Source organism: Sinocyclocheilus grahami, unplaced genomic scaffold (genome assembly GCF_001515645.1).
Source record: "Sinocyclocheilus grahami isolate Dianchi unplaced genomic scaffold, SAMN03320097.WGS_v1.1 scaffold551.1, whole genome shotgun sequence".
NCBI lineage: Eukaryota > Metazoa > Chordata > Actinopteri > Cypriniformes > Cyprinidae > Sinocyclocheilus > Sinocyclocheilus grahami.
Window position 1 is genome coordinate 440,481 of NW_015505730.1, and position 25,746 is coordinate 466,226.

At 35.7% G+C, this 25,746-nt stretch overlaps 1 protein-coding gene across 1 annotated transcript in view; it reads right to left on the reverse strand.

Annotated features, from left to right (window-relative positions):
* cntn4 (contactin 4) overlaps positions 1–25,746 on the reverse strand; it is a 141,781-nt gene that overhangs the window by 51,308 nt on the left and 64,727 nt on the right. Inside the window, exons 5-8 of the mRNA XM_016238920.1 lie at positions 20,048–20,143; positions 4,953–5,156; positions 2,440–2,542; positions 2,172–2,356 (exon numbers count right to left, since the gene is read on the reverse strand). Of these exons, the coding sequence (XP_016094406.1) occupies positions 2,172–2,356; positions 2,440–2,542; positions 4,953–5,156; positions 20,048–20,143 (588 nt within the window). The remainder of the gene's footprint in view (positions 1–2,171; positions 2,357–2,439; positions 2,543–4,952; positions 5,157–20,047; positions 20,144–25,746) is intronic.

Here is a 25,746-nt window from a genome sequence, read left to right on the forward strand (position 1 = left end):
TTTGTCTCTGTTATCATTGACAAAATCAAAAATCTTTTCATAAACCATTTTCATCAATGATTTTGTTGATGAGATCAATGCCAGTTTAGTGTGAGTTGTTTCTCTGCATAAACCTTTGTCTTATTCAATAACCACGGGCAATCCAGCTTAACCAGATGCTAAAGGTCTGTCTCCTTCTCCTTATACTGCAGTTGACTTATACACAGGAGGAGAGGAGAGGTGAGACGGGGGTGGAAACGATTGAAGAACAGCAGAAGCGAAGCGAAAACCGAGACGAATTATCATAAATATCAAGTCTCTCCTAAACAGAATGGAGCAAAAGCATTAGTGAAACAACCACGCCTACGACGAATCCCCTCCTTAGCTGGATTACATTAGCTTTTACAATATGCCCAAGCTATTTATCTAATTAATACATTTATAAATCACTGCTACGTTGCGCATCTGGGAAGCCCATTAGGAGAACTTCCCTTTTCTAAGAACCTGTCCCCCATATTCCACATTGTTTGGAATATAAACAATGAGACAACAGGGCTAATAAAACATTCAGCGAGCTCCTTGCAGACTATTCCTGTAAATGGGCCACTGGGCATGCGGGTACAGCATTAGAGCCAGTGCAAGATCCCATAAGGGGAGGATAAATCCCACTGCTCTCTAGCCTACAGGTACTTACTTAATTGGTAGCTGTCTTGTATGAACAATGCCGCGGAGCAAACATGGCGGTGAAGGGAAAAGGTTATGAACCCTTCATTTTAAAGTCCATATTTAATATGCTATTCTTCATAAGCCTCTGAGTCACAATACACTTGCTAGAGACCCAGGCCTAGCCATTGGGGTCTGATTTTTACAATTCATGCCAATTTGCACTGGTAAACAGATATATGCACATGATAAGGTGCACATGCAATTAATAGAATATAAATGGGATTTCCATGTTTTAATCTTCAATGTCTTTTTAGCAAGTTTTTTTTTCTCCCACTGATTGGAAGAATACATAGCTGTGACAGGTATATTATTTTACTATTTTACCTAACAGACTTCCATCAGGACAGAATAACTTGATTTATTCTATATACATTACTGTTCAAAAATTTGTGGTCAGTAAGATTTTTTTTTTAAAGAAATTCATATTTTTTTCAGCAAGGATGTATTAACTTGATTACAAGTGACAGTAAATACATATACAGTACAATGTTACAAAAAAAATTGTGACTCCAAACTTTTGAACAGTAAACAACATGTTAATATATATACATTAAAATATGTAAATATATAAAAATCTTGTTAAAAGTTATGGCATATTTCCCATACTATTTTTCACTAAATGAACACAAGAAGAATAGTATTTAATTTGTATTTTGTTAATACGATTTTTGAAAAATTGTTGAGCCAAAAATTTGAACAGGACAACAGACAATTAAATTAAATTAAATGTTGAACTCATTCACAGAAAATATTTTATATTACTAACTCTAACACTGCTTTTGCTATGAACTGTTTTGAATGACCTTACAAGTTGCTAGGCTAGTTAGTTGTTTAGGTCCAAAGAGCCTTGAATCCTGTCGTTAATGCAAGCCTATGGCATTTATCATGCGTCAGGTGAAAACTATAAATCCTATTCCTTAGCTTCTCCTAATAAGCCTTACTATTTCAAGTATCATTCATGACCATAACACAAACAAGCAATCTCCACTAAGCCTTTATTTCTGAACATCTTCAGTTGGGTCCAAAGTCTCCAAATATGCTTTAAAATCAACAAATATTTTTTGATAAACACAAAAAAATCAGAAGTCATCACAGATCCATATGCTGCTCTGCTGAGTGTTTTCCTGGCATATGTGTAGTATACTCTAAGTAAAGTAAATTTAACAGCTTTGATCTGGAGTCAAATTGGATCCCAATCACAGTGCCATCTGGTAGAACGGAACACACACATACACAAACAGAAGGTCAGGCTCAAGGTCACCCTCTCATCTTTTTAATCTGGATAAAAATATTAGAGACATCACGACTGGGTGGCTTGAATCATTTTGATGCACTGTTAAAGTTGATTTTCTGCTGGTCAGGGTTGACGACTGGAAAGGCAGAGTCCTGCATCATGTCCTTCACTTCAATGAACGTGACATGTGGCCTTCGCTGTTCAAATATTCATGCATCTCAAGATAACTTACCAAAGAAAGACAGCTTTCCCTGCACAGAGTTTCTTCCTTTGGTGTTCTCCGCCACACATTCATACGTGCCCGCGTCTTCTTGCTGGAAGTAAGGGATTTCCATCACACCGCTGGTTTTCCTTACATCCACTTTACGGGCGAATGGGACTCCGTCCACGCGATGCCAACTTATGGACGGTACTGGACTAAGTTGCAAACACAAATACAAAACGTAATTCAAAGACTGATTACATTCTCTTTCTACTGAGGACATCTTCGTAATACTTACTTCCCCAGTGCAAAACACTCCAGGCGCACGGTTGAACCTTTGGCCACTTGAACAATCTCTGGAAACTGCACTTCAATCTTTGGCTCATATTCTCCCATTACACCTATAAAAAAAAGAAACACTCAATCGACAAGCAAAAAGGTATCAATTACTCCATCTGAAACTGCAATTGCAAAAGCAGCCAATCTTTTATTTTCCCTTTCATTATTATTGCATGATTTATTTTGTAGCTTCTGAAAGGCTTTTGGGATAGCAGGGAGCCCTGATATCTCCCTCTGTGTTTTTGTGAGGTGTGCTATCGGACTAGCGACTAAGCTGTCTGAGGGACTCAAAGAGATGCTTATCTGCAATGTCTAACGCTGGCCGTTTATGTCAGCGCTGCCAAATGGGAAGGGTTGGAGAGAGGCAATCATCTCCTTCTGTAGCATCCCAGGTAGAGAGACATGTACAATGGGGTTTGAAATTGTGCCTGGAGATCACACTGTGACAGTAGCCATTGAGCGGCTCATGTTGGTCATACACCACCGATAGAAACATCAGGTTCCCTTTCATGGGAACTTCGAACTGCGTCCTCTAGGGGTCGCTATGGGGAACGCCTCGTCGTGACTCGTATCTGAAGCATACATTGAAAAAACACTGTAGCGTCTGGACCAATCCAACACACACAATATGTTTTACAACATAATTCAGACAAGGCATCGGTTGCATCTTAGTCAGGTGGACCTTAAAAATGGAAAATAAATAAATATACAACTATAGTTTCCTTTTTGAGGTCCAACTGGTGTCTTGTTTGAATTGTGGTATATATGTACATATACTGTACTGAATATACATTGCTTTTGAGAGACAAATATAGTAAAAACAGTAATATTGGGAGATATTATTACAATAAAAAATTTTCTATTTCAGTATCGTCAGTGCCCTTCAGAAATCATTCTAGTATGCTGATTTGGTGCTCAAAAACATTATCAATGTTTAAAATTGCTGTTCTGCTTAATATTTTTTGGAAACCGTGATACATTTTTTTCATATCCTTATTTACATTTCAAATTTGCACATAACATACCTGTACATACAAAATTGTCTATTTTGTATATTGTGTTATTTCTATTTTGTACATTGACTATTGTATATTTGTATTTTAATCTTTTTATTATCTGTGTCCTTTCTTGTCACTGTCATTCTGTTGCACTGTGGAGCTTCTGTCACTAAAACAAATTCCTTGTATGTGTAAACATACCTGGCAATAAAGCTCATTCTGATTCTGATATTTTAATGAAAAGAAAGTTCAATAGAACAGCATTTAATTGTAAACGTCAATTTTGTAGAATAGTGTAGAAGTCTTTATTGTTTCTTTTGATTAATTTAATGCATCACTGCTTAATAAATGTATTAATTTCTCTCTTTAAAAACTTGCTGACCCCAAACTTTTGAATGGTATATTTACAAAAATGTTATATGTGACCCTGGACCACAAAACCAATCTTAAGTCGATTCTAGATGTTCAAATAGTTGTATCTAGGCCAAATATTGTCTCCTATCCTAACAATCCATACATCAATGCAAAACTTATTTATTCAGCTTCCAGGTGATGTATAAATCTCAAATTAAAAGAAATGTACCCTTATGACTGGTTTTGTGGTCCATTTAAATACACTTTAACATTTTGGTAAAAAGGCAATAATATGATTGAGGGAAGTTTTGACTACAAAAACCTAAAAAATGAAACTTTTACTAATATATTTATCACATATCCTGGAGAAGAAAACAAGAATAAACACTGAACTAACTAAAGCAATACATTTGTCAGCAGTTAATTAACGCCTATTGTGAAAATGTATTCCTTAAAATTCTCAAATATGTTTTTTTAATGACACCAATTAAAGCTACTTTTTAGATAATCATGTAAAAATTTATATAAAGTCTAGGTGGAGGAAAGGCAAAAATAATTAACTATTAAAATAAATAAGAATATTATTAGGATTATTGCTTAATTAAAGACAATTATTTATGTCTATCATACAGTAATTCACTCTTTAAAACTAGAATGGTTGTTTAATTACAAAAACGAAAAATACTTTTTTCTTTAAAATCAATCACCGAAAAACCATTACCTCTCATAGAAAATACCGAGTGGTTTGAAAGAAGTTTATTTTACGCTATCAGTCAGATAAATTAGATTCCGTTTGTCTGTTAGGATATTTGACGATTTATTTTTATCACCCTTGTACATGAGTGCGATCAAATTGTAAATCCACAGAGAAGCAACAATTAGATCAGCCTAAGACAAATGACCTTTCAGTTTGAGGGCCTTTGATAATGCCAGCCTAGAGGCACTGAAACATGCTGCCACAGCATCTTAAAATTTGCAGAGAAACAGCTTATTAACCTTTGAATAAAATTTGTATTCTTTATAAATTTCACATCTTTTTATTTCTTTTAGTTACACAATTCCATAATGCATGTAGGATTGAATGTATGGTATATATCGAGATACCGACAAGCATCCTCACCGTCATTGCGCAGTATCAGAGGAGTAGGCGGCCCTTGGACGCGTGTCTTGGTGACAGTATTGGTCACAACACAGGTGTAGTTGCCCACATCAGATGGCTCAACTTTAGCGATGTATAGATTCCCTGTCTCCTGGGACACGAATCGACGAGAATCTTGCTTCACGAATGACGGGTACTCATTAAAAATCCAGGAGAACGTCAAAGCTGTTAGAGGAAAAAGGAAAGATGGAGAAAAGACCGTCAACATCACACATGAGTAGAAAGAGGTCACTCTACTGCCCGGAAACTACATTTGCATAAACATAACTAGAGTACACGGTGACATTTCCTCTCTCAGCAGAGCCTAAATGGCATATGTGGGCTCTGCTCATGAATCTTGCGCCTCCCTAGAGTTACTAAATTAGCATTGGGGCTACATGCTAGGGTGAAAATTAATCAGCCTGAGGAGGGTTGTGTGGCTTAGGGGGTGAAAATTAATGACAGAAAGGATAACCAGTGCCCTGTGATTAGTTGGCCTCTAGTCAAGTGGGAGAGTGGTCGTATGTAACCAATGTTTAAAAATCCAGAGTGCTATTCATTGACATTGGTCAGTTAATGGATAATCAGGCGACACGTAACGAGCTAATCACATGGCATTTCATTAAAGTAGAGAGTTTTTGATGACAACAACAAATATATCTTAACGTAAAGGTGTGGAAAGGACAACAGACGAATGGAAATGTCCTAAAATGTCCAACTATCTTAATTGGGCGAATCTCACAAAAACTGTCAAGAAATGTCCTTGTTCCGTCCAAATAATATGAAGCCTATTTTTAGGACTACTGACATTATTTTCATGACAATCCAATTCTTAGTAGCCCACTATAATGTGAACAGTACATATGATTCACATCACAGTAATATGACACAAACTGTAAATTGTAAAATAAATTTAAAGTATAGAACATACTTAAAATGTAAGTATAAATCACATTCATATTTATTCTAGGTCTGTTGTTTTTAGTTCATTGCAATTAAAAATATTTTTTTTTCAGAAATAATGATTTTCATTAAGATTTATAATTTAAGATAATTTATTTGAATTTAACTGATTTTTTTAAATAGTTGAAAATGTGCTTAATTGTCCTGAAAGTAATATTAGAAACCAAATTAGGTTTCATTTTCTTTAAGAAAAATATTGTTTGTTTGTTTACATATATATTCATTCATTCATTTTTATTTTATTTTTTTGGATTCATTCTTATTCTATCTCAAGCTGGAAATAGTAATGCAGTCATATCCTATATCAGACAAAGAAATAAAACAGTCTCAACTCTGAGAGGAGTGCTGTTGACCAGACTTTGAAGATGTAGCATCCTCATTGGCCGTTCCTCTCCACGAAATGTCAGCATACACTTAATGTCACATCTGTCAGTGGTTGGTTCCTCTACTAGCACAGAAAAACACTTTCAAACCTGACCTCCAGGAGTTACAATTGTTTTGCCTTTTGCTGATTCAATTACCCACAATGCCTGTCATTCTCCAAGTTCCACCGTCAAGTATGAGCCACGAAAAGAGCAAGGTGAACCCAACATTTCTCTATTATCCATACATGAATCAAAACAAAGGAAATTTTCCTTTCAGAGGAAGCGCTTTCTGATAATAATTCAACTACTGTCTCTTTACTTGAAATTGCTAGAATAGTACATGTTTGTAATTGGAGAAAGGCTCTAAACTAAAAGGAGTACTTTTATAATGGCTTTGCATAAGTCGAAATCTAATTGCTGCTCAAAACAGCAATAAAGAAATCAGCTGTCAATCTAATAAGCATCTAACCGCATCTGTGGAAGAACAATGCACTGAAGCATTAATAAACCGATGTGCATTTCCTGTCACCAGCCTCCTCCATGTTTCTGTGGCGCATACGTACATCTTATTCAACCAAACCACTCTTGAGGTTAGACATGTTGGCATGTGAGCTTTCCATTTGCGCCGTCAATGATAAATCCATTTGCAGAACGTTGTAATGTTCTACTCGGCCAAGGCTTTTGGCTCCCCAGCAGCGCATTTAATCGACAGGCACATAGCATCTCCCCGGCTTAACCCAATCAAACCCACTCACTCGTTAGCTAATTAAACAAAACAGTCTTGGAGGATTCCTGCCTGAGCCCTGGTCATTTATCACAGTTTGATCTGATCCATAGCTGAGGGCTTCAGATATCTTGCACACAGAAGGGGCTTGAGCGGATTGGTTTTCACACCCATGAACCCTGAGCGCTAAGCTAACATCATGCACACTGTAAAAAAAGTGTAATTTTAACTGTAAAATATTGTAAAAACGCTACGGAAAAAACTGTTAATAGGTTAACAGTAAGTTCCCGTACTATACACAGGGAAAAACTGTAAAATATCTAACCAGATATTTCATGTAATTTTACAGTAAAATGCAGTTTTTAGAAGTAAAAATAACAAATCAATGTATAATTTACAGTCAAAAACTGTAAACTGATATTCCCAGAATTCCCTGCATGACCCTGCACATTTGAAAGTATTTTGTTTAAATAATCATGTTTTTTAAATAGTTTTTGTTATTAGTTACGTATATTTCGGTTTTATGTTACATTTTCTGCTGTTTAATGAAAGTTTAATGCATTATTTAAGTATCATGTGTGTTACCATGATGGTGTTTTGTGTTTGCATGAATGGCACCTTCTATATATTAGTATATACTTCTGCTTGTGGCGAAGCTACTTGTGATGAGCTTTGATTCTTCGTGTGGCTTTCTCTTTTACCACCTGCATTATTATGGTGGTTGTCAGTATGTTAAAGGTACAAAACCGATTTTAATAGCAGTGTGCATTGTTGAATTGACTGGTTTACAAATTTTCTTGTTTGTAAATTACAGTTTTATACTGTACAATTTACATTTTTTGGCCGTAAATGTGTTTACAGTTTTTCTGTATTTTTTACAAAATTATTCTGGCAACCACAGCTGCCAAAATTATTATTTTTTTTTACAGTGCAGGTAATATACAACTGTAACATAAGGAAGTATTTCTATAAAAAAAGATGCGCAAGACTTTCAGAAATATGCAATGGTCAAGCTTAGGCACTTAAACTCTTAGTTTTAATTAAATGTTTAAGTGTTAATTAACAGGAAAATTAACAGTAAGGCAAGCAAGATGTAAACAAATCGCTAACTCAGTGCTAGCTTACATGAGGGTGCCAACTTGAAGTTAATTTTGATATTTCTTTTTAAAATCTTTTTTATGCTAGTGCTGTGCTTTGAAAATGTCTGATAAGTCGCTTGCGAGGAATATAATACCTGCACCGAGACATCTGGTGCTCAGAACGAGCTGAAAAACGTAATGTGATTTTGTGCTATCACACATGGCAAAACAGGATCTGCTTTCTGACTTAAATCCTGCCATTCATGCATTCAATCAATCATTCCTCACAATGCTGAATTTTTTATTAATTTCGAAGGTAAAAACTTCAAATGCTAACCCACTACTGCTGCAGGCGTTAAAGCTGCTTTTAAAAACAAAACAAAGCCTTGTGTTAGCAAAGAAAGGTCATATGCGGTTGCTCAAAGGCTGTTGTTGAAACCCTAACATAACCCAAAGGATTTCTTCCCTCAATTATTCAAACCCTTAGATTTATGTTTTTTGTTATGATTTGATATCAAGGTCTAAAAAGAAATCAACTTGTACATAATGCAACAAAATGAGGAAATCCAAGCAGATAAAATATAACATCAAAGCACAAAGTTTTCACATTTTTCCCCTGATATGAAACCTTTCCTGATAAAGCACTTGGCTCTCAGCTGGGCTTTTCCCCCAAAAATAAGAGATTTAAAAACACATTATAAATGCTACATAGAATCTTCCATACAGTATGTGAAATGCTCAAGGTTCACTCTGAAATTTGATGTGTAAGAAGCCAAGACTCTTCACTTTGAAGGGTCCCTAGAGGGGACTGTCAGATGCTGACAAAACTCAGTTTGCATTATACCAAGAATGCTGGGGTTGCAGAAAGTCAGCAGAGAAGTCAACATAAAATGAAAAGGGAAAAAATAGACCATATAAGATTTGTGCAAATTGTACGGACATGTGGAGAGTATTAAGGAAGATGAAGGAAACACATTTTTGCTTTCTAAGGGCAGGTCTGTTGTACAAAACTGGAGATTTTCCATGGTGGGGTTAACATCTACTTCAGGAATACATTTTTACAGCTGATGCATATATTTTTTAATATATATATATTAAATGCCATCTGCAGATTGGTGTAATACGATAGTTCTAGTGTGAGTCTGGGGTGATATTACCTGATTGGCTGAACAATGGCAGACGGGGTCAGGACAGATGAGAAACCTATTATATATTTTTTCTTCAATTCCATTTAAATTTTAGGTACACCACCATTCAAAACTTTCAGGGCCAGTAAGTTTTTTTGTTTTGTTTTATTTCTTGAGCATCAAATCGGCAAATTAGATTAGACATTTTAAAATAGACATAATGTAAAGTATTAAAGTAAAGAACATGAATTAAAATAAGAGACAATTATTTTAAATTATAATAATATTTCATTATATTACTCTTTTTACTATAACATTGATCATATAAATGCAGTGTTAGCGAGCATAGGAGAATTCATTCATAAACGTAAAAAAAAATCTTACTGACCCCAAACTTTTGAACATTTTATTATCTGGGAGTCAAAAACTGGAAGTCTGATCACTCAAAAAAAAAATATGAATAACACCTCTCCTCAACAAACCACTTAATTTGAGGTATCATTCATGTTCATAGCACAAAGAGAGTACAAAAACACACAACAAATATTTTTGTTTAGGGGTTTGTTCAGATTTTTTAGCAAGCAATTCTAAATATAAATGAGCAAAACAATGACTATAAGCAGTTATTAACATATCCATGACCAAAAAATTAAATAAAATCAATTTGTTTTGTACTTTTTCTTGCCATTAACTGGACATGATGAAGGTGACAGTATAATCTGGCTCAAAGACAAATGATCTAATGTGCTTACACAAGCACTACTGATGTGTGACAGTACTGGAACTGCAATTAGAAAATAGATGTTTTAGACTTAAGGCTAGGTCATAGTGCGCGCCTGAATACTATAAACAGTCTATCTGACAACAATCCCTCTCTTTCCAGTTTGCACCAGCCATGGAAGCCTGGGGGAAAACACTGTTGTAGGAAAAAAAAAAAAATCTCACTATCATATTTCATTTTAGTGGTAAGAAACCATTATTACACTGGTGAAGAAACAGAGAGAAAAGACATATCTGCAGACAAAATAAACCATCTATCACCGCAAACACCAGTCTCAGTTCCAATCAAAGAGACCCATTCATTATTTTTACGCTCTGTCATGCCGCAAGCAGGAAATAAAGCTTTATGAAAAGATGCACATATCTGCCTCTTAATCGCGCATCATCGATGCGAATGCTCTTGATGAATTTTAATAGCATCACAGCTGCCTGATCATCGCCTGTTAATAATGCATGTGAGACTTGTTGTGACAACAGTATGCATATTTAATCATTGTGTCCGGGATTACACAAGCTTACCGCTTGGCAAATATATATATAAAAAAGTGAATTGATTAATTAATAATTAAGTGAATAAATAAATCATAAAAACAACAGTGATCAAAGAATAAAGGTTGGTTCCACTTTGTAAATGAGGACTTTTTAAAGGGATAGTTCACCCAAAAATGAAAATTCTGTCATTTACTCACACTCAAATTGGTCCAAACCTGTATGAATTTCTTTTTTCTTTCTGAACACAAAAGGATATTTTGAAGAATGCTGGTAACCAAACAGTTGACGGTAGACATTGACTTCCATAGTATCCCCCCCCCCCCATATTATGGAAGTCAATAGCTACTGTCAACTGTTTGGTTTTCATTTTTGGGTGAAATTTAAGCACCAATAGTTGCAATATACTTCAAAAAAGATATCAGAATCAATCACCACCTAGCCTATGAAAATTATAATTACTAGCAGGATTACAATCAAGTTTAAATATACATACACTACCAGTCAAATATTTGTAAATACTCAAAAATACAGTAAAACAGTAATTTACTTTTTTAAATATATTTTCAAAAGCCATTTATTCCTGTGATGGCTGTTATTCAAGTTTCCACAATTTTTAAGCATCAAAAACGGTTTTCAACACTGATAATAATAACCATTATTAATAAATGAACACTAATTTTGAGCACTAAATCAGCATATTATAATGATGTAAGTTCAAAGAATGAATTATTAGAATTATGTTAAATGATTATACTGTACATTCACAAAATCACTTTCCAGAGCATTTTCATTCACTGCTCCTTGCTGCTGGAATGATCTTCCCAACTCTATCCAAAACACCAAATCCCTGACAATATTCAAGAAACCACTGAAAATTCATCTCTTCTGTCAGCACTTAACTGCTTCCTGCTGAGAGCAAAAAAAAAAAAAAAAACTCTATGCTTTAACTATTCCTAAATCTTTCCTCGTTGTAGCTTGTAGAGTTCTAAATGATTTCTGAAACTTTGTATTACTAGCACTTCTCATTTTAATTGCCACTTTGTGATGAATCTCTTGTTGCATTCCTCATTTGTAAATCTCTTTGGATAACAGAATCCAAATGAATGAATAAACGTAAATGTAAATGCACGACTTCATTGTAATTCTGCTAGTAATGACATCAACATGTTGTGACCTAGTCTAACCCCCATTCTAATCTCCATTTATGTCCTCCTTAGAGAGAAACTATCCACTGTATGGACTGTCACCGAGTGCAGCGTTTACCGTCTGGCCCTGTGTTGACAGTCGCAGTAAGAACCGAGAATAGAGAACCTGAAAGAGCGAGAGAAATCAGAAAAAACAGCAGCAGTCTGAGAAGCTCTTCGCTTAAGGCCTCCAGAATATCGCATCTTCTTTTCTCCTAACAGGACCAGACAGAGTGCACATGCTCTGTGCTCTCACTGCCGCGCGACTCCGGGGCAGATGCCATCATGCCCATTGTTAGTGGCAGAGCAGAAAAGAAGTGATTTCAGCGTTCGCTACACCTGAAAGGGCCTATCTCCATTAGCAAATGGAGGTCAGCCGCATTAGATTCCCACACTAAACATAGTTATTGAGTAATACGGAGAATAAGGCTGAATGCAGAGGCTCGGAGGCTGAGGTGGAGGTAAGCAGCCGCTCAAATGCTTGTGCGTGACTGATCCGACCTGACTTCGGCGGCACGGAAGGCTCAATTTGGGTCTACGCTGCACATTTCGGGGCATTCCTGAAGTCAGTCGCGCACACAAACATTTACTCATACCCATAATGCCAAATCCAGCGATGAGGAATACGCATCTCAGAAGAGAGCTGACAGCTCCGATCAGACACGACCTCTGAGATTCTCTTGTATTCTATCTATGCTTTGTGGCCATGCAAGGACATTGGATGGTAAAACAAGGAATGGAGGACAAAAGACAAAGAGATGACACCTCTTTGAGTTTTTGCGGTGAATCTAAAATAGCCAGAAGCCAAGAGATGGTCTATTATTATTATTATCATCTCTCCATTAACACAAATACTTTGTCCTTGGCTTGACTGCTATCTCACACACAAGATATCCTGCAAAGGAAGCATATCACTATACTATTGCTCATATTTAGGCTTAGAAAAAGAACAAAATTAACTGTCACCAGTTGCATGGTTTAAATTGAATTCAAAAATAAACAAACTGGCTTCTACTGAAAACATCTGGAACATCTCACGTATATATATAATCACGGTTATGCAGGGTGTTTTTTCTCTCCAGCATGTGATAGCGAATATATTAAATAATCCTCATATTAAACCACCAAAATGAAAATAACACGTACTGCTTGTGTGTGAAAACATCTAACGGTCAAAAAATATATATATAACCAAGGTTTTTTTTTTCTCCAGAAAAAAATGTGATGGCAAATATATTAAATAATTCTCACATTAAACCACCAAAATGAAAATAACACATACAAAGTCACAATGTGTCTTCACGTTTTGCGACAGGTGGTGTTTCACATGAAAAACACGAGCTCAGGAAAACTGTCTCATCTTGAATGAGAAAGTAAAATAATTACATTGCTGTAAAGTACCACTCTGTTTTTAATTATAAATATAAATAAAATGATACAAATTTCTCAAAAATAAAATACAATAAAAAATCTAAAACATGAAATAAAATAATAAAAAATAAAGCTAAATAATTGCAGTAAACATGTAGGGACAAAATATCATTAGCTTTTATATTATAAAAAATAAAATAAAATGATACAAATCAAATGATATAAAATGATACAAATAAAATAAAATAAAAATTCAAAACAAATAAATAAAAATAAAGCTAAAAATGCTGTAAACATTGCTGTAGGGACAAACCATCATTTTATTTTTAATTAAAATAAAATAAAATAAAATTCAGTAACCACCCACCTAGCAAGAGAGTAGCATCTATCCAGAACACTCTAGCTACCAAATAGCAACCTGCAAAAATCTTGATTTTATTAATAAGCTGTTGAACTATTCAATATACCACAATCAGGGTCCAATGCAATAGATGTAAACTGCTTAAATACAATGTTGTTTGGTGACTGCTTTAAGAAATTTCATTTACAGACATAATGTGAGGCAGACGGTGCTAAGCACAGCTCCTGAGTCTCCTAAGCCTTAGCCTAGGAGCCTAGCACATAATCAGTTGTCTTGTTGTTGGGAATGAGTGGCAGTGTATTCCTGCAGGGCTGAATTTATTCCCACAGGATTGTGTACTGGTGAGGAATTGTGCGTGTGTGTGCGTGTGTGTGTGTGTGGGGGGGTTGGGTTGGTGTGTTTGTTAGCAGGAAGCCTTGGGGACGTCATAATGTGTGACTGGTGACCAGTGGAGAGGGACACACTGTTTACTGACACCTAGACAGCAAGGAGAGACAAGCGGCTTTAAGCTGTTGAAACGTTTTGAGCCTTTCTGACACACCACTAAAGCTTCATGCAAGCTTTTATGTGCTGTCATTTACACAAATGAAGTAAATACTAAACATATTGTATCAGATACTAATTTAATTCTGTCACCGATGGCGTTTTGGTTCCTGGCCCCTGTCGTCTCTGGCTTGCTTAGTTGGGGACACTTATTTTCCAGCGATTTCGTCGACTTGATTGCACAGATACTATTTAAACTGAACTGAGCTGGATGATGACATCAGTGAATTCAATGATGAACTGCCTTTAACTGAAAATTTAGTGTTTACTATTGTCCTTTTGCATTATTGACACACTATTTTCCTATTTAATAGTGTAAAGCTGCTTTGACACAATCTGTATTGTTAAAAGTGCTATATGAATAAAGGTGACTTGACTTGACTATAAGCAGGATACATTGTATGCTATAAGTGATCACACCTACAATTTTCACTTGGCAAAATATTGCAAAAACCTTGTAGATATTGAAGGTGGGCTCTTTTGACATGGAACAGTAAGCAAGCACCTACCTACCATCCAGAACACATTAGCAACCAAACAGCAACATGAAAATGTAAGAAAGGGTTTTTTAAAAGTTATGACAAGTCAAAGGTTTGGTGACCAAACACAGCACTTGAAATATAAACTTTCCAGAGCAACTGTCAGGGAAACTTTGACAACTTTGGATTCAAACGCTGGAGTACACGATCATTAGGTTGTATACATACTTGTGGAATTCATGTAGTCCAAAGAGGATGTACCAAATACTAAGTAATTATTGAGTTTTAAATCAAATTGAAAATACTGTCAACTCAACTTTTCACTCAAATTGTTAGTATAATTATAACGGGGGAAAACATTAAATAGAGGCCTTTTCACTAAAGTGTATACATAAATGTTAGCCTAAAATGCTGGGGAAAAGGCAGTGACATGTTATTTGTCAATTTTGATTTGTATAACTGAAACAAATATAGTTACCAAGCCATTTGCTTCTCATATAGCATAGGTTGATTTTGAACACTCTGAATCGCTTTGTATCAGACTTTAATTAATATATTCACAGCATGTCCAGATGTTAAGTAGAGGGGGTATGATGAAATACCCGGTGAATGATGACTTAATAAGTCCCATAATGCATGGTGCTAGAGTGCTCCTCATTTATTCACCGATCATACATATATAGAATCTTATGAGTTCAGACTCCTTGAGTGTAATCACCAATCAAAAGAGCTTCATGATATTTTAAAAATGTTCATAAAAGAATGTATTTTGTCACTGTAATTTACATTTGCTAACAAAAAAATAAGATGGTGTATATATATATATATATATATATATATATATATATATATATATATATATATATATATATATATATATATACATACATACATAGACACACACACAACACATATATACAGTAATAATTATAAACAGTATAATTGCTATTATTTATATTATTATGTTCTTACTGAACATAAGAAAAAAATAGAAAATATAACTTATTTTAAAACAAAAGCTTTATTTATTATGATTTAATAATAATTGATTTATTATTTATTGTGATTTATTTATTTATTATGATTATTATATTTTCTTTTTCTTATTTTTCTAATATTCTATTTGTATAATGCATCTGCATGTATTTTAAAATGCTGTAACACATTTAAATACTAAATAAATAAATAAATAAATAGACATCAAACAATTACAGGGTTTCTGCAGGTTTTATGAAGGTCAATTTAAGACTTTATGACTTTTTTAAGATTAAGGTGTTAAAAATCATAATTTAAAAAAATTATAAATTAAAGGGAACATAATACTGTATACATTCTGCAAAAAGTGATGTTCTTCTTTAGTATATTTGTCTTGTTTTCCAGTGCAAAAGATTCTTAAATCAAGATACATTTACTTGAGAAGCAAAATGGCATGTTTTCTGTGAAATTGATCAAAATAAAGTTAAGAGTTAATGATTAAAAAGAGCATTTTTTTTAGAAAACAAGACTTCATATTGGACAACAAGACAACAATACTGAGGAAGATCTTAATTTTTAGCAATGCATGCGGCATATAACTTTCTGCTGTGATTTAAGACCTCTTTAAGGCCTTCATTTGTGTGAACTAACACCTGAAGAAACTCTGAATTAGAAATATAGAGTACATAATAGCTAAATTGTTTATTGTCTTGATACAATTAGTGTTAGATTAGTGTTTAAAATCATTAAACTGCCCTCCAAGCCTGGCCAAGCCAGTTCAGGTGCCCTTCAACCAAACGCTATCAGCAAACACAACTAATGCCCTTGATCCTCTACAGACTATGATCTACCAAACAATTAGCTCTCAACCTCATGAGAGATCCTTAGATTTAACCGAGCAAAAATGCAGATAATGTGCAAGAGATCATCTGCTTCCATTTCATAGTCTGAGTCACAAGCTTACACATGTATACACACTCGGGAGGTTTGGCACGCTAATGCATGCTCACACTGTTGCACGTGGCCAAACATCTTATCACATTTGTATTGGAGCAGCGTAAGAGCCAGCACACAGTTTCTCCTCCAATCACACCCCAATCCTCTCTTCTCGCCTTCTCCCTCGCCAGTGGATCATATACAGCTCAATCAGCATGTGCGAGCGCATCCGCGGCATAAGGAAACAGGGGGCCAGCTGTCTTCTCTGCCTTATGCTTCCCCTGACAGTTGCTCTGGCAGGCAGGGCCCTGCTCCTGACGAGAGGTTCTCTGCAGCATATGAGTCCTCAAAGCTGTAGCCAGTCATTCAGACCCCGAGTGCAGAAGGTAATGAATAGCACGATGCTGCGATATTCATTCGTTACTGCGCCACCCACTGACTATGCCAAGTTTGACTGCGGAGGATGCTTGGGGGAGAAAGAGATGGATGGCATAAATGATCAATGTCATCATCAGCTGTCACAGGAAGTCACTTTTTCCAAAGCAGACAAGAACTGGAGACACACGTCTTTAAAGTGTATCGATGTCGAAATACTACAGCATTAATTATTTATGACTAAACGCTTTTTTATTAGCTTTTCTGGACCTATTACAGCTTGTACAAGAAAATCTGGGGTGATTTGTTTGAGCACTGAATCAGTTCAGCTGTACAGCACTTTTATAGTCTCTAACAGGGCTGTCACAATACCAAAAATTCAATAGTCAATACCATGATTCTCAAAATCAGTTCAGCAAAAACTAATGCTACTGAATACACGCTTAATAATGATTTGTATCTACTATAACAATTTATATGAACTAAGTATACTATTATAGTATAAAACATGATTAAAATAAATAAATAAACAAATAAATAATAATTATTATTATGTTTAATTCATAATCAAAAATATTATTAAAACTTAAAATAACTGTTTTCTATTTTAATATTATTTTAAATGTAATTTATGCAGCCATTACACCAGTGTTGTTCAGTGTCACATGATCCTTCAGAAATCATTCTACTGTTGATTCGCTGCTCAAGAAACATTTCTTATTATCATCAATGTTGCATAATATCTTTGTGGAAACCATGATACATTTTTTATAATTCTTTGATGAATAGAAAGTTCAAATGAACAGTATTTATCTGAAATAGAAATCTTTTTCAACATTATAAATGTCTTTACTGTCACTTTTGATACATCCTTGCAGAATTTTTTTATTTTTTATTAAATAAAATATCTTACTTATCCTGAACTTGAAAGGTAATGTACATCAATAAATAAATAGTATTAACTAATTAAATTGAAAGAACAGAATTGCAGCCTTCAAGCATTTGCCAAATAAGAAAATAACACTTTTATAGTACTTATTTAACTTATTTGTAAACGGTACACACAGTTTTTTTTTTTTTGCATGAAACAAGAACTCAAGTAAACTTGAGCACATACACGGTTTTTCAGTGTTCAAACGTTAGTCAGACAAAGTGAAGGAACCAAATGTAGTCATTACTTGTTACTACTAATAATGCAGAAAGACAGGTATTGTTACATTTTTTTATATTTTAGTACCAACTTAGTACCTTGGTATTTTTTAACACCTCTAGCCTCCAAACTACTTATAAAAGATTCAGCCAAACTCTTACAGTTATTATTATTTTGCTTTGTAAAGTTAACAGAGAAAGTCTTGCTTCCTTTCACAGAGCTTTTCCTTCCACAGTGCCACAGAGACAAGGACATGATAAAAGTTAATATACAAAGGCTTCTTTCTGTTTAAATCCAGACACGTTATACTTGCACAGAATAACAGTTCCTTTTCAGACAGTCTCGTACTCCTGTACTCTATGTTTCCTCCTTCTACGAGTCAAACATAAATCACGCTCCAACACCAAAATGAATTTTCGTCTAATTTATGAGGACAGCTGAAAGGAATCTTTGGCAAACCAACTAGCAGCCACACAGTCAAGAAAACACTTGCCAAATCCAACAAAGACAAGAAGTTCTTAAACTTCAGAGAATTGAAGTATCTGCATAAATATGAAATATGGTATCTGCAGAAAACAGATACTGTTAAGAGTTCCATATCATATTATAATGTTGTTGTTGCTGTTGTTGTTTTTTAACCAGCCTCTGTTAATGGGCAATACTAATAGTATGCTTACACAATACATACTATGTTTAATATACTGTAAATGTTATGTCTATTGGTTACTTCAACCATTTTACTACAAAGAAACGCTTTAAAACTTCTAAAAATGACTCAATTAAATTTCTTCAACAAGACAACCCCGCATTTTTCCAGTAAATGACCTAATGACATACTTCTAACTCTTAGACAAAGAAACGATCAACATCTGCGAATACAATAATAACTAACATCACCATTAACACATAACATAATTATCTAAATAAATGGCTTGTCTGTCAGAAAAAAATTATGAATTATACTATTTGTAACTAGCTGGAAGAGTCTTTGTCTAATCTGATCTCTTTGTTGCTTTGCCACTTCCTGTAGCTGCCAAATTTAGAAAGCAGACCCCGTTGAATGTGAAACAGCCCACTCATCTGCTACATTTCAACACAGATTATAACAGTTAGTTCTGGTCACCCAATTTGATTTGATGAATTGATTTTTTTTATTGATTGATTTCATCCTAAAATATCTCAATGCAGGCTTTACTAACATATAATCTTCTTACAATTGTTAGCTCTACCCGCTCTGTAGAGCTTGATGCGAATCACTTTGATATCAGTGTCTTTTCTTTGTCCAATTTGTGTAATACATGTGTGCTGTGCCATTGTTTAAAATCAGTCGTATTTAATTTAGAATTTAAAGATTGTCTCACTTACAATTCATGAGGTAGAATTTAAATGGAATCAGCAACAAAACATAAATAATAACACACTTATACACTTATGACTATGTACAGCATATTTAAGAAGTATGAGGGAAATTACATACTGTAGACATATGGGGTTGGGGTATATTTAAAGATAGCTGATGGATAAATGTCTTTTTGGATGCTGTTCAATCATAGCTCACGTAACAAAAGTGCGAATGCTTTGGATCCATGCCGCCCTTCAAAAAGGCCATGTGAAAAAGCACCTATTGTGCAATAAACGCTAACAAAGCACTTCTTCTAACAAGCAACACTGTTGGCACCATTAATAAGCAGTTAAATCACACGCAGCTGGATTAATTGATAGAGGCCATCAAAGTGATGGCAGAGTTAATGAACATTTCACGGTGGAGGTAGAGACGTGAGATTCGGCAGAGAAACTCTGGGAGAAATACAGGGGAGGAGCAGCCCAGCATGGATGAAATGCTTGCTGCTTCAGGGTCTTTGTGTAACTCAGGAAGAGAGCGATCTTAATTTTTTACGGCTTTCTGACCCGCATCCCTCGCTCGGTATAGGGAAGGATGCTACTTGACGCTACAGGGAGGCAGGTGAGGGTGGAAGTGGGTTTGCACACAAACAGCTCCGTCTCCGGAGGGCGACTGGGCTTGCCTACACATGCTGTCAGAGAACTGAGAGATGCTGATGGGATTATATGATCTGCAGATTGGACAACCGAGTGCCGAGAGACTGCCGGAAGACCTCTCCTCCGGAAAAATGAGGTGTAAATGAAATATGAACGAGCTTGAAGTAGTACTGACCTCCGGAGTGAGGGGGCGGCCCGCAGAGAAGCACCACTCCTTGTCCTTCCCGGACAGACACAGAACTCCGCTTGTGGATTTTGAAGTTTTCCAAATCTGAAAAAGGAGAGAAAACAGAGAAAAACATTACACTTATGCTAATGTAGACTGTAGATTCATGAAAATATATGCAGCACATTCAGTGCGATTGTATTTTTGTTCCTAAAAAACTATTTTACGCTACAATCAGTGAGCCACACAGAGTTAAAGCCTTGGAGGAGTGTGTATACAGATGTGGTAAATAGCCTTCAGCTGGACTGGAGGCTAAATCACCACCCATTGCGTCTGTTTATTGAGAGAGTTTGAGCCTCTTGCTGACTCAGACTAGAATAAATGGGGTAAAAAAGTTTGAGGATGAAAGTTAAATTCAAAAAGAAGGGGCCAAAGAGACTGGGAGAATGTCTAGCACATATTACTGACATCCTGCTGTGTTTTGAATATTACAGTGCAACTGGATTTTTCTTTCTCATGCAATACTCCACCACAATGCTTTTCTATGTGTTGCTAAGGTGTTGAAAGTGGATTTTAGTGCATTGCTATTCGGTTGCTAGGGTGTTCTAGGTGGTTTCAAAGGCACTTTAAAGCAAGTCATTTCACTCGGTGGCCATTTTGGTAACGTCCCCCAGACAGCTACTTCAATATCAACTCAAAAAATGTACCTATACATACAATTCACTGCAGTTTCCAGCTGAAATGAACTCCGTAAAACACCAGCCATTTTTATTCTCTTTCACAATTCTGAAATGATGATTCCAGTGGCAGATTATCAATTAATAAAGATTTAGTTTCAATCATTTTATCTCCTCAAGACACTTGTATCTTAGTGAATGATTCATAAACTAATACATGTTTGCATCACATAACCAGCTTCACATGTATGGCTTTTCTGATGTAGTAAACTTGCTCGGTAGCTCACCTGGTAAACCACTTCACTTGTGATACGAAGAAACACTAGTCATGTTAACATTTTTTAAAGACTTGTAGAAGCAAGGTAAAATGGCATGGATGCTTCAGCAAATGTGTTTTTATCCCAAGTTCACTTGGGGTTTGGTTTAGTGTAGGTGATAAGTTATTTTCAAATATACAGTAGAGCATTAAACTTTTAGTGCCACTCACTGAACATTTCATTTCCAAATTGCCACAATTCGTACAACAACCAATGTAATAAAACATTACAGATCCACGTTCCTCAGTTTTGGATAAAACTGAATTTGCTAACTTCACTGGACATGTTGTGAAAGGTGCAAGACTATAGCAATGTCATATTGCTTTGCAATAATGTCACCACTGACACATTTTTTCCAACCTTCCAATCTACTCAACCTGGGTTATTCAATAGAAGCAATAAGCAGGCAAGTACATTTCTGCTTGACGCTACAGGGAGGCAGGTGAGGGTGGAAGCGGGAATTAGGGGTCATGTGATGTTGCTAAAAAGAACATTATTTTGTGTATTTGGTGTAATGAAATGTTTATGCAGTTTAAGGTTAAAAAAACACATTATTTTCCACACACTGTACATTATTGTTTCTCCTCTATGCCCCGCCTTTCTGAAACGCGTCGATTTTTACAAAGCTCATCGGTCTGAAAAGCGAGGTGTGCTCTGATTGGCCAGCTATCCAGTGCGTTGTGATTGGCCCGAATAGGCCAAACAAAGTAGTTTCGCTTTTACAACGAAACACACAGCATCACACACGGCGGCCTTGAGTGAGCGGAGGCCGGTAGCTAGAGTGAGCGGAGGCTGGCGGCTATAATGAGCGGCGGCCGGCGGTTTTGACGAAGGAGCAGCCGGCGGGCTTGCGGCAACCACATGTGACGACCCCGGGCAGGAATCAAATGACAAATTAAGAGCTGAATTAACATTGCTTTACATTCTGAAATGTAAGATAAATATTTTATGAAATTAATATAAAACATACATTTTTAAATGCACCAGTGTGCAGGCATTTTTAGTGTTTTATACTGTACATAAGATAAGATACAGTAAGAACATGAACAAAGAAACAAAGTAAAACAAACTGACAAATACAATAAAACAAATATACAAATGAAATGAAATAAACAGTGCTTTCATTTTTCCACGAAGGTCTACTAACATTACTGTTCAGGCAAGTAATTATAGTATTTACAAGTAATTAGGTATTACAAGTAAATTAAGTAATTACAGTTTTCACTGTATGTATTGATATATTAATGCTTATTAAAGCTATGTAATTCAGATTAAGAGCTGTGAGTGATTTTGTCTGCATTTTGTTGTTTGATTAACTAATGGCCCAAGCGCCAGTCTGTCACTTTAAGACAATATATTGACACACATCGGATTTTCTCCCAACTGTTCTCGTCCACTTAAGACATAAAATGTGTTTAAGTAAATACTCTCCAAGCCGGCCATTTGGACATATTTTGTGTGTATTTGATCGTTTGGACGTGCCCGAAGCTCAAAGTATAATTAGCTTGTCCGTTTTGGAGCGCGCCACGTACACACATTTCAGCCTGGGGAATAGCGTCTCTTGTGCGGATTTCCACGTTTTATTATCAAACATGTCCCACAATTTAGCAACAGTGTAAGACGGCCTTTTTTCAACAATCACAGATTGTGCTGATTCTGACTTTAAGTTTGGGTTTTAGGGAGGAACGAATGCACACCACTGTGAAGGGGAAAAAAGTTGCGCTAGAAGAAATGCGGCTATAATCCTTAAAAGCTAAAATCGAAATAAAAAAATGTCATTAGCTTAATATAACAGCCACAGGCCAAAAGTGTAAGCAGACATTTGAATGTTTAGTTCTCTCCTCTATCATAATTAAGCAGGGCTTTCATGTTGCGCATGCTGAAGCTCCTCCGCATGAGCGCGATCTCGCTTCTGAATAGCGAATAGCAAAAATGCATCATAGACAAATGTTTGAATATCATTGCATATAAAAACAGCTGGTGACTCTGGTGAGATAGAATTTGCAAGATAATGTATATATAGCACAAATAAATTTATGTATTTTCTTAATTTCTCTAGTACCGATAGCAGAACCAGAAATCGATACTCCGGTCTTTCATAATTTAGCCCTGGGACCGATTAAATACCGGGTTTCGGTACCCATCCCTAGTCGTAAATCAGATTGCTCTTCTTAAAGGCATAGTTCACTCAAAAATGGAAATTCTGCAATCATTTATTCATGTCATTCTGTATGACTTTCTCTCTTCTGTGGAACACACCGATTTGGACCCCACCAATTTTCAGTGCATGGACAAAAACAAGTATCAATAATGTCTGTAGCACAAACAGTTTGGTCCAAGCTTAGCATTCAGGCCTAGTTTTTTTTTTTTTAGGATTTCCTTACTAAAGATTTCATTGTGTTTAAAAGCTCATTGACAGACCATCAAATCTACAATCACCAGCAGTGTAATTTTACAACATTTAACAGATTTGGAGTAAAGATGAAGACAAAATCAATGGGTCCCTCCAAACAAAAGAGTGCTCTTGCCCAAGTGTGGTGGTGTTTTGCTAAGCGTGAGCCACACATGAGTGCTTTTAATGGCTCTTGCAGTTATCAGGCCCCCTCTGAGTTGTATTCATCACAAATCGTGCTGGCAACCATTACAAAGCCGTTCCAAAAAACGCATCAGAAACTGAATTTCCTTTCCTTTGAAACTAATTTAGATTTGACAATTGACAGAAAACAATAACAAGCCACAACAGCTTCCTGCTTGTCCCTTGCGCAATTGTTGCCTAAAATCATTGGGAAAGGTAATTCGTACAGGCAGATCGAATGCATGGATGGGTGCCTTGTAAAGTCTCAGGTGGGAACTGTTGAAATGTGCTTCATTACAGGATCCTTTATTGTTTTTCAGAAACAAGAATGAACAATTAGATGATGAGTCTATGCAATAGGCTAGACACTGGGGCTAGCTGTCACACAGGGAAGTTAATGCTTGTTTTCTTTAGTACTGCTTTTGTATGTTGCTTTCAAACCATTTTGTAAATTCTGTCCAACAAAACTAAAGTTTCAAGATTAATAAGTAAATAAATACAAAAAAACACAATTAAATATTAAGACAACAAAAGTCAACAACATAATTAAGGCAGACTGTTGGGTTGAGAAAAGTTGTCACATTTATATATAGGCAGGTCATCATATGTGTGAAAATTATATATTTTTTAATACTTAAGGGCCTTTTTTGTATTATTGAAATGTTTAATTTGAGCTGAAAAGCCTACAATAGTTTATTCGGTGTCAGGTTCTCAATATGACAGCTTACCACATGTAATGTGTCAACATGCCCCACAATTATAATAATGAAATAGCATGTGTAGCGTCTGGACCACTCCAACACACAATATATATTTTGTTAGCTAGATTTCACAAATACTTTGCAACACCCCAGGACGCCGAACAAGACCCTTTGGTGAACTGTATCTTTTTAAGGAATGCGTCTATCCAGAAATTAGCTTTCAGTGTAATAAACCTACAGTACCATGAGACATATTCACTGGATTAAAAAGTGTGAAAACATTTGCACTGAAAAAAAGAGGAAATTGAGAGACTTCATTAATTAATTAGCTTAATTCCCATACCTAAAACCCACCACTAAATTCCGCTCTCAACATGACTGGAATAATCTTGAAATTATTTGACGTTAAATCACTGAAGAGAGTTTTTAATGGCATCCCTGTTGCACTTCAAGGATCAAAAATATAGATGCTGATGTAAAAAATTTCTGCGAGACCAGCACGCTTTTGAATTGGAAAGCGTGAAGTCAGCTTTGTGAGCCCCCGCTGTCATCTTCCTCAAAGGGATTCTGCAGTCGCTCAGCTGAAAAGTACATCAAAGTTCAGAGACCCCTTTACTTGAGTGACTCACGTTGAAGAACACCTCACAACTGGCCTCATCTAACAAAATCATTACCATGAGCTCTTATATAAGTCGGATATTCTAAACAAAGCTGTGTTCAACAGCACTAAGTCTCACACCACATGCTAATGCTGACATTTAATGGCACACATTGCACAAATCAGAAGAATTAACCCACATTAACCTCGTCTCCAATGATCCTGGGTATGTGGTGTCACCTGGAGCACTGATGCAGAGATGAAGTGGCTAAATCAATGCTAAATCTTCCCCACTTCCCCCTAAAAACACAAACCAGCGATTGGTTCTGCTTCGCGGCTAGATTTAAATGCTAAATTATGGCACTCAATGGTTTATGAAGATGACTAAAAGGTCAGCTAGAATGTGTCATTTTGGCTAGAGGACAAGTCTATTAGGGGGCTTTGGCTAATTATTTCTTAAAACATAAATTTATTTTTAACCCTGGGAGTCAGTGGCAAATTTAAATACTGGTCTTCTATTAGGAAAAGCAATTCCAGTGCATTTTTCACAGATTAATATGTGACTTTGCGGTAAAGGCTCATACACCTCTGCAATGAGCAGTCTGTAATGAAGGAGTAATTTATGTAATTGCTTTTTCGCTGGGACAGGGAATCAGCATCAGTGAGCTGTTGAAACCAAGCTGCTTATCTTATTTTTCAACGGATGCCGGTAAACGGGTACACTAAATTATGTTGAAATTCACACTGATTTTAGTAACTGGTCCAACTTATTGTGTTTTTAAAATTGCATCTTTGTGCGAAAAAAAATTAAATGTGGTTAAATTAAAAAAATATATAAAT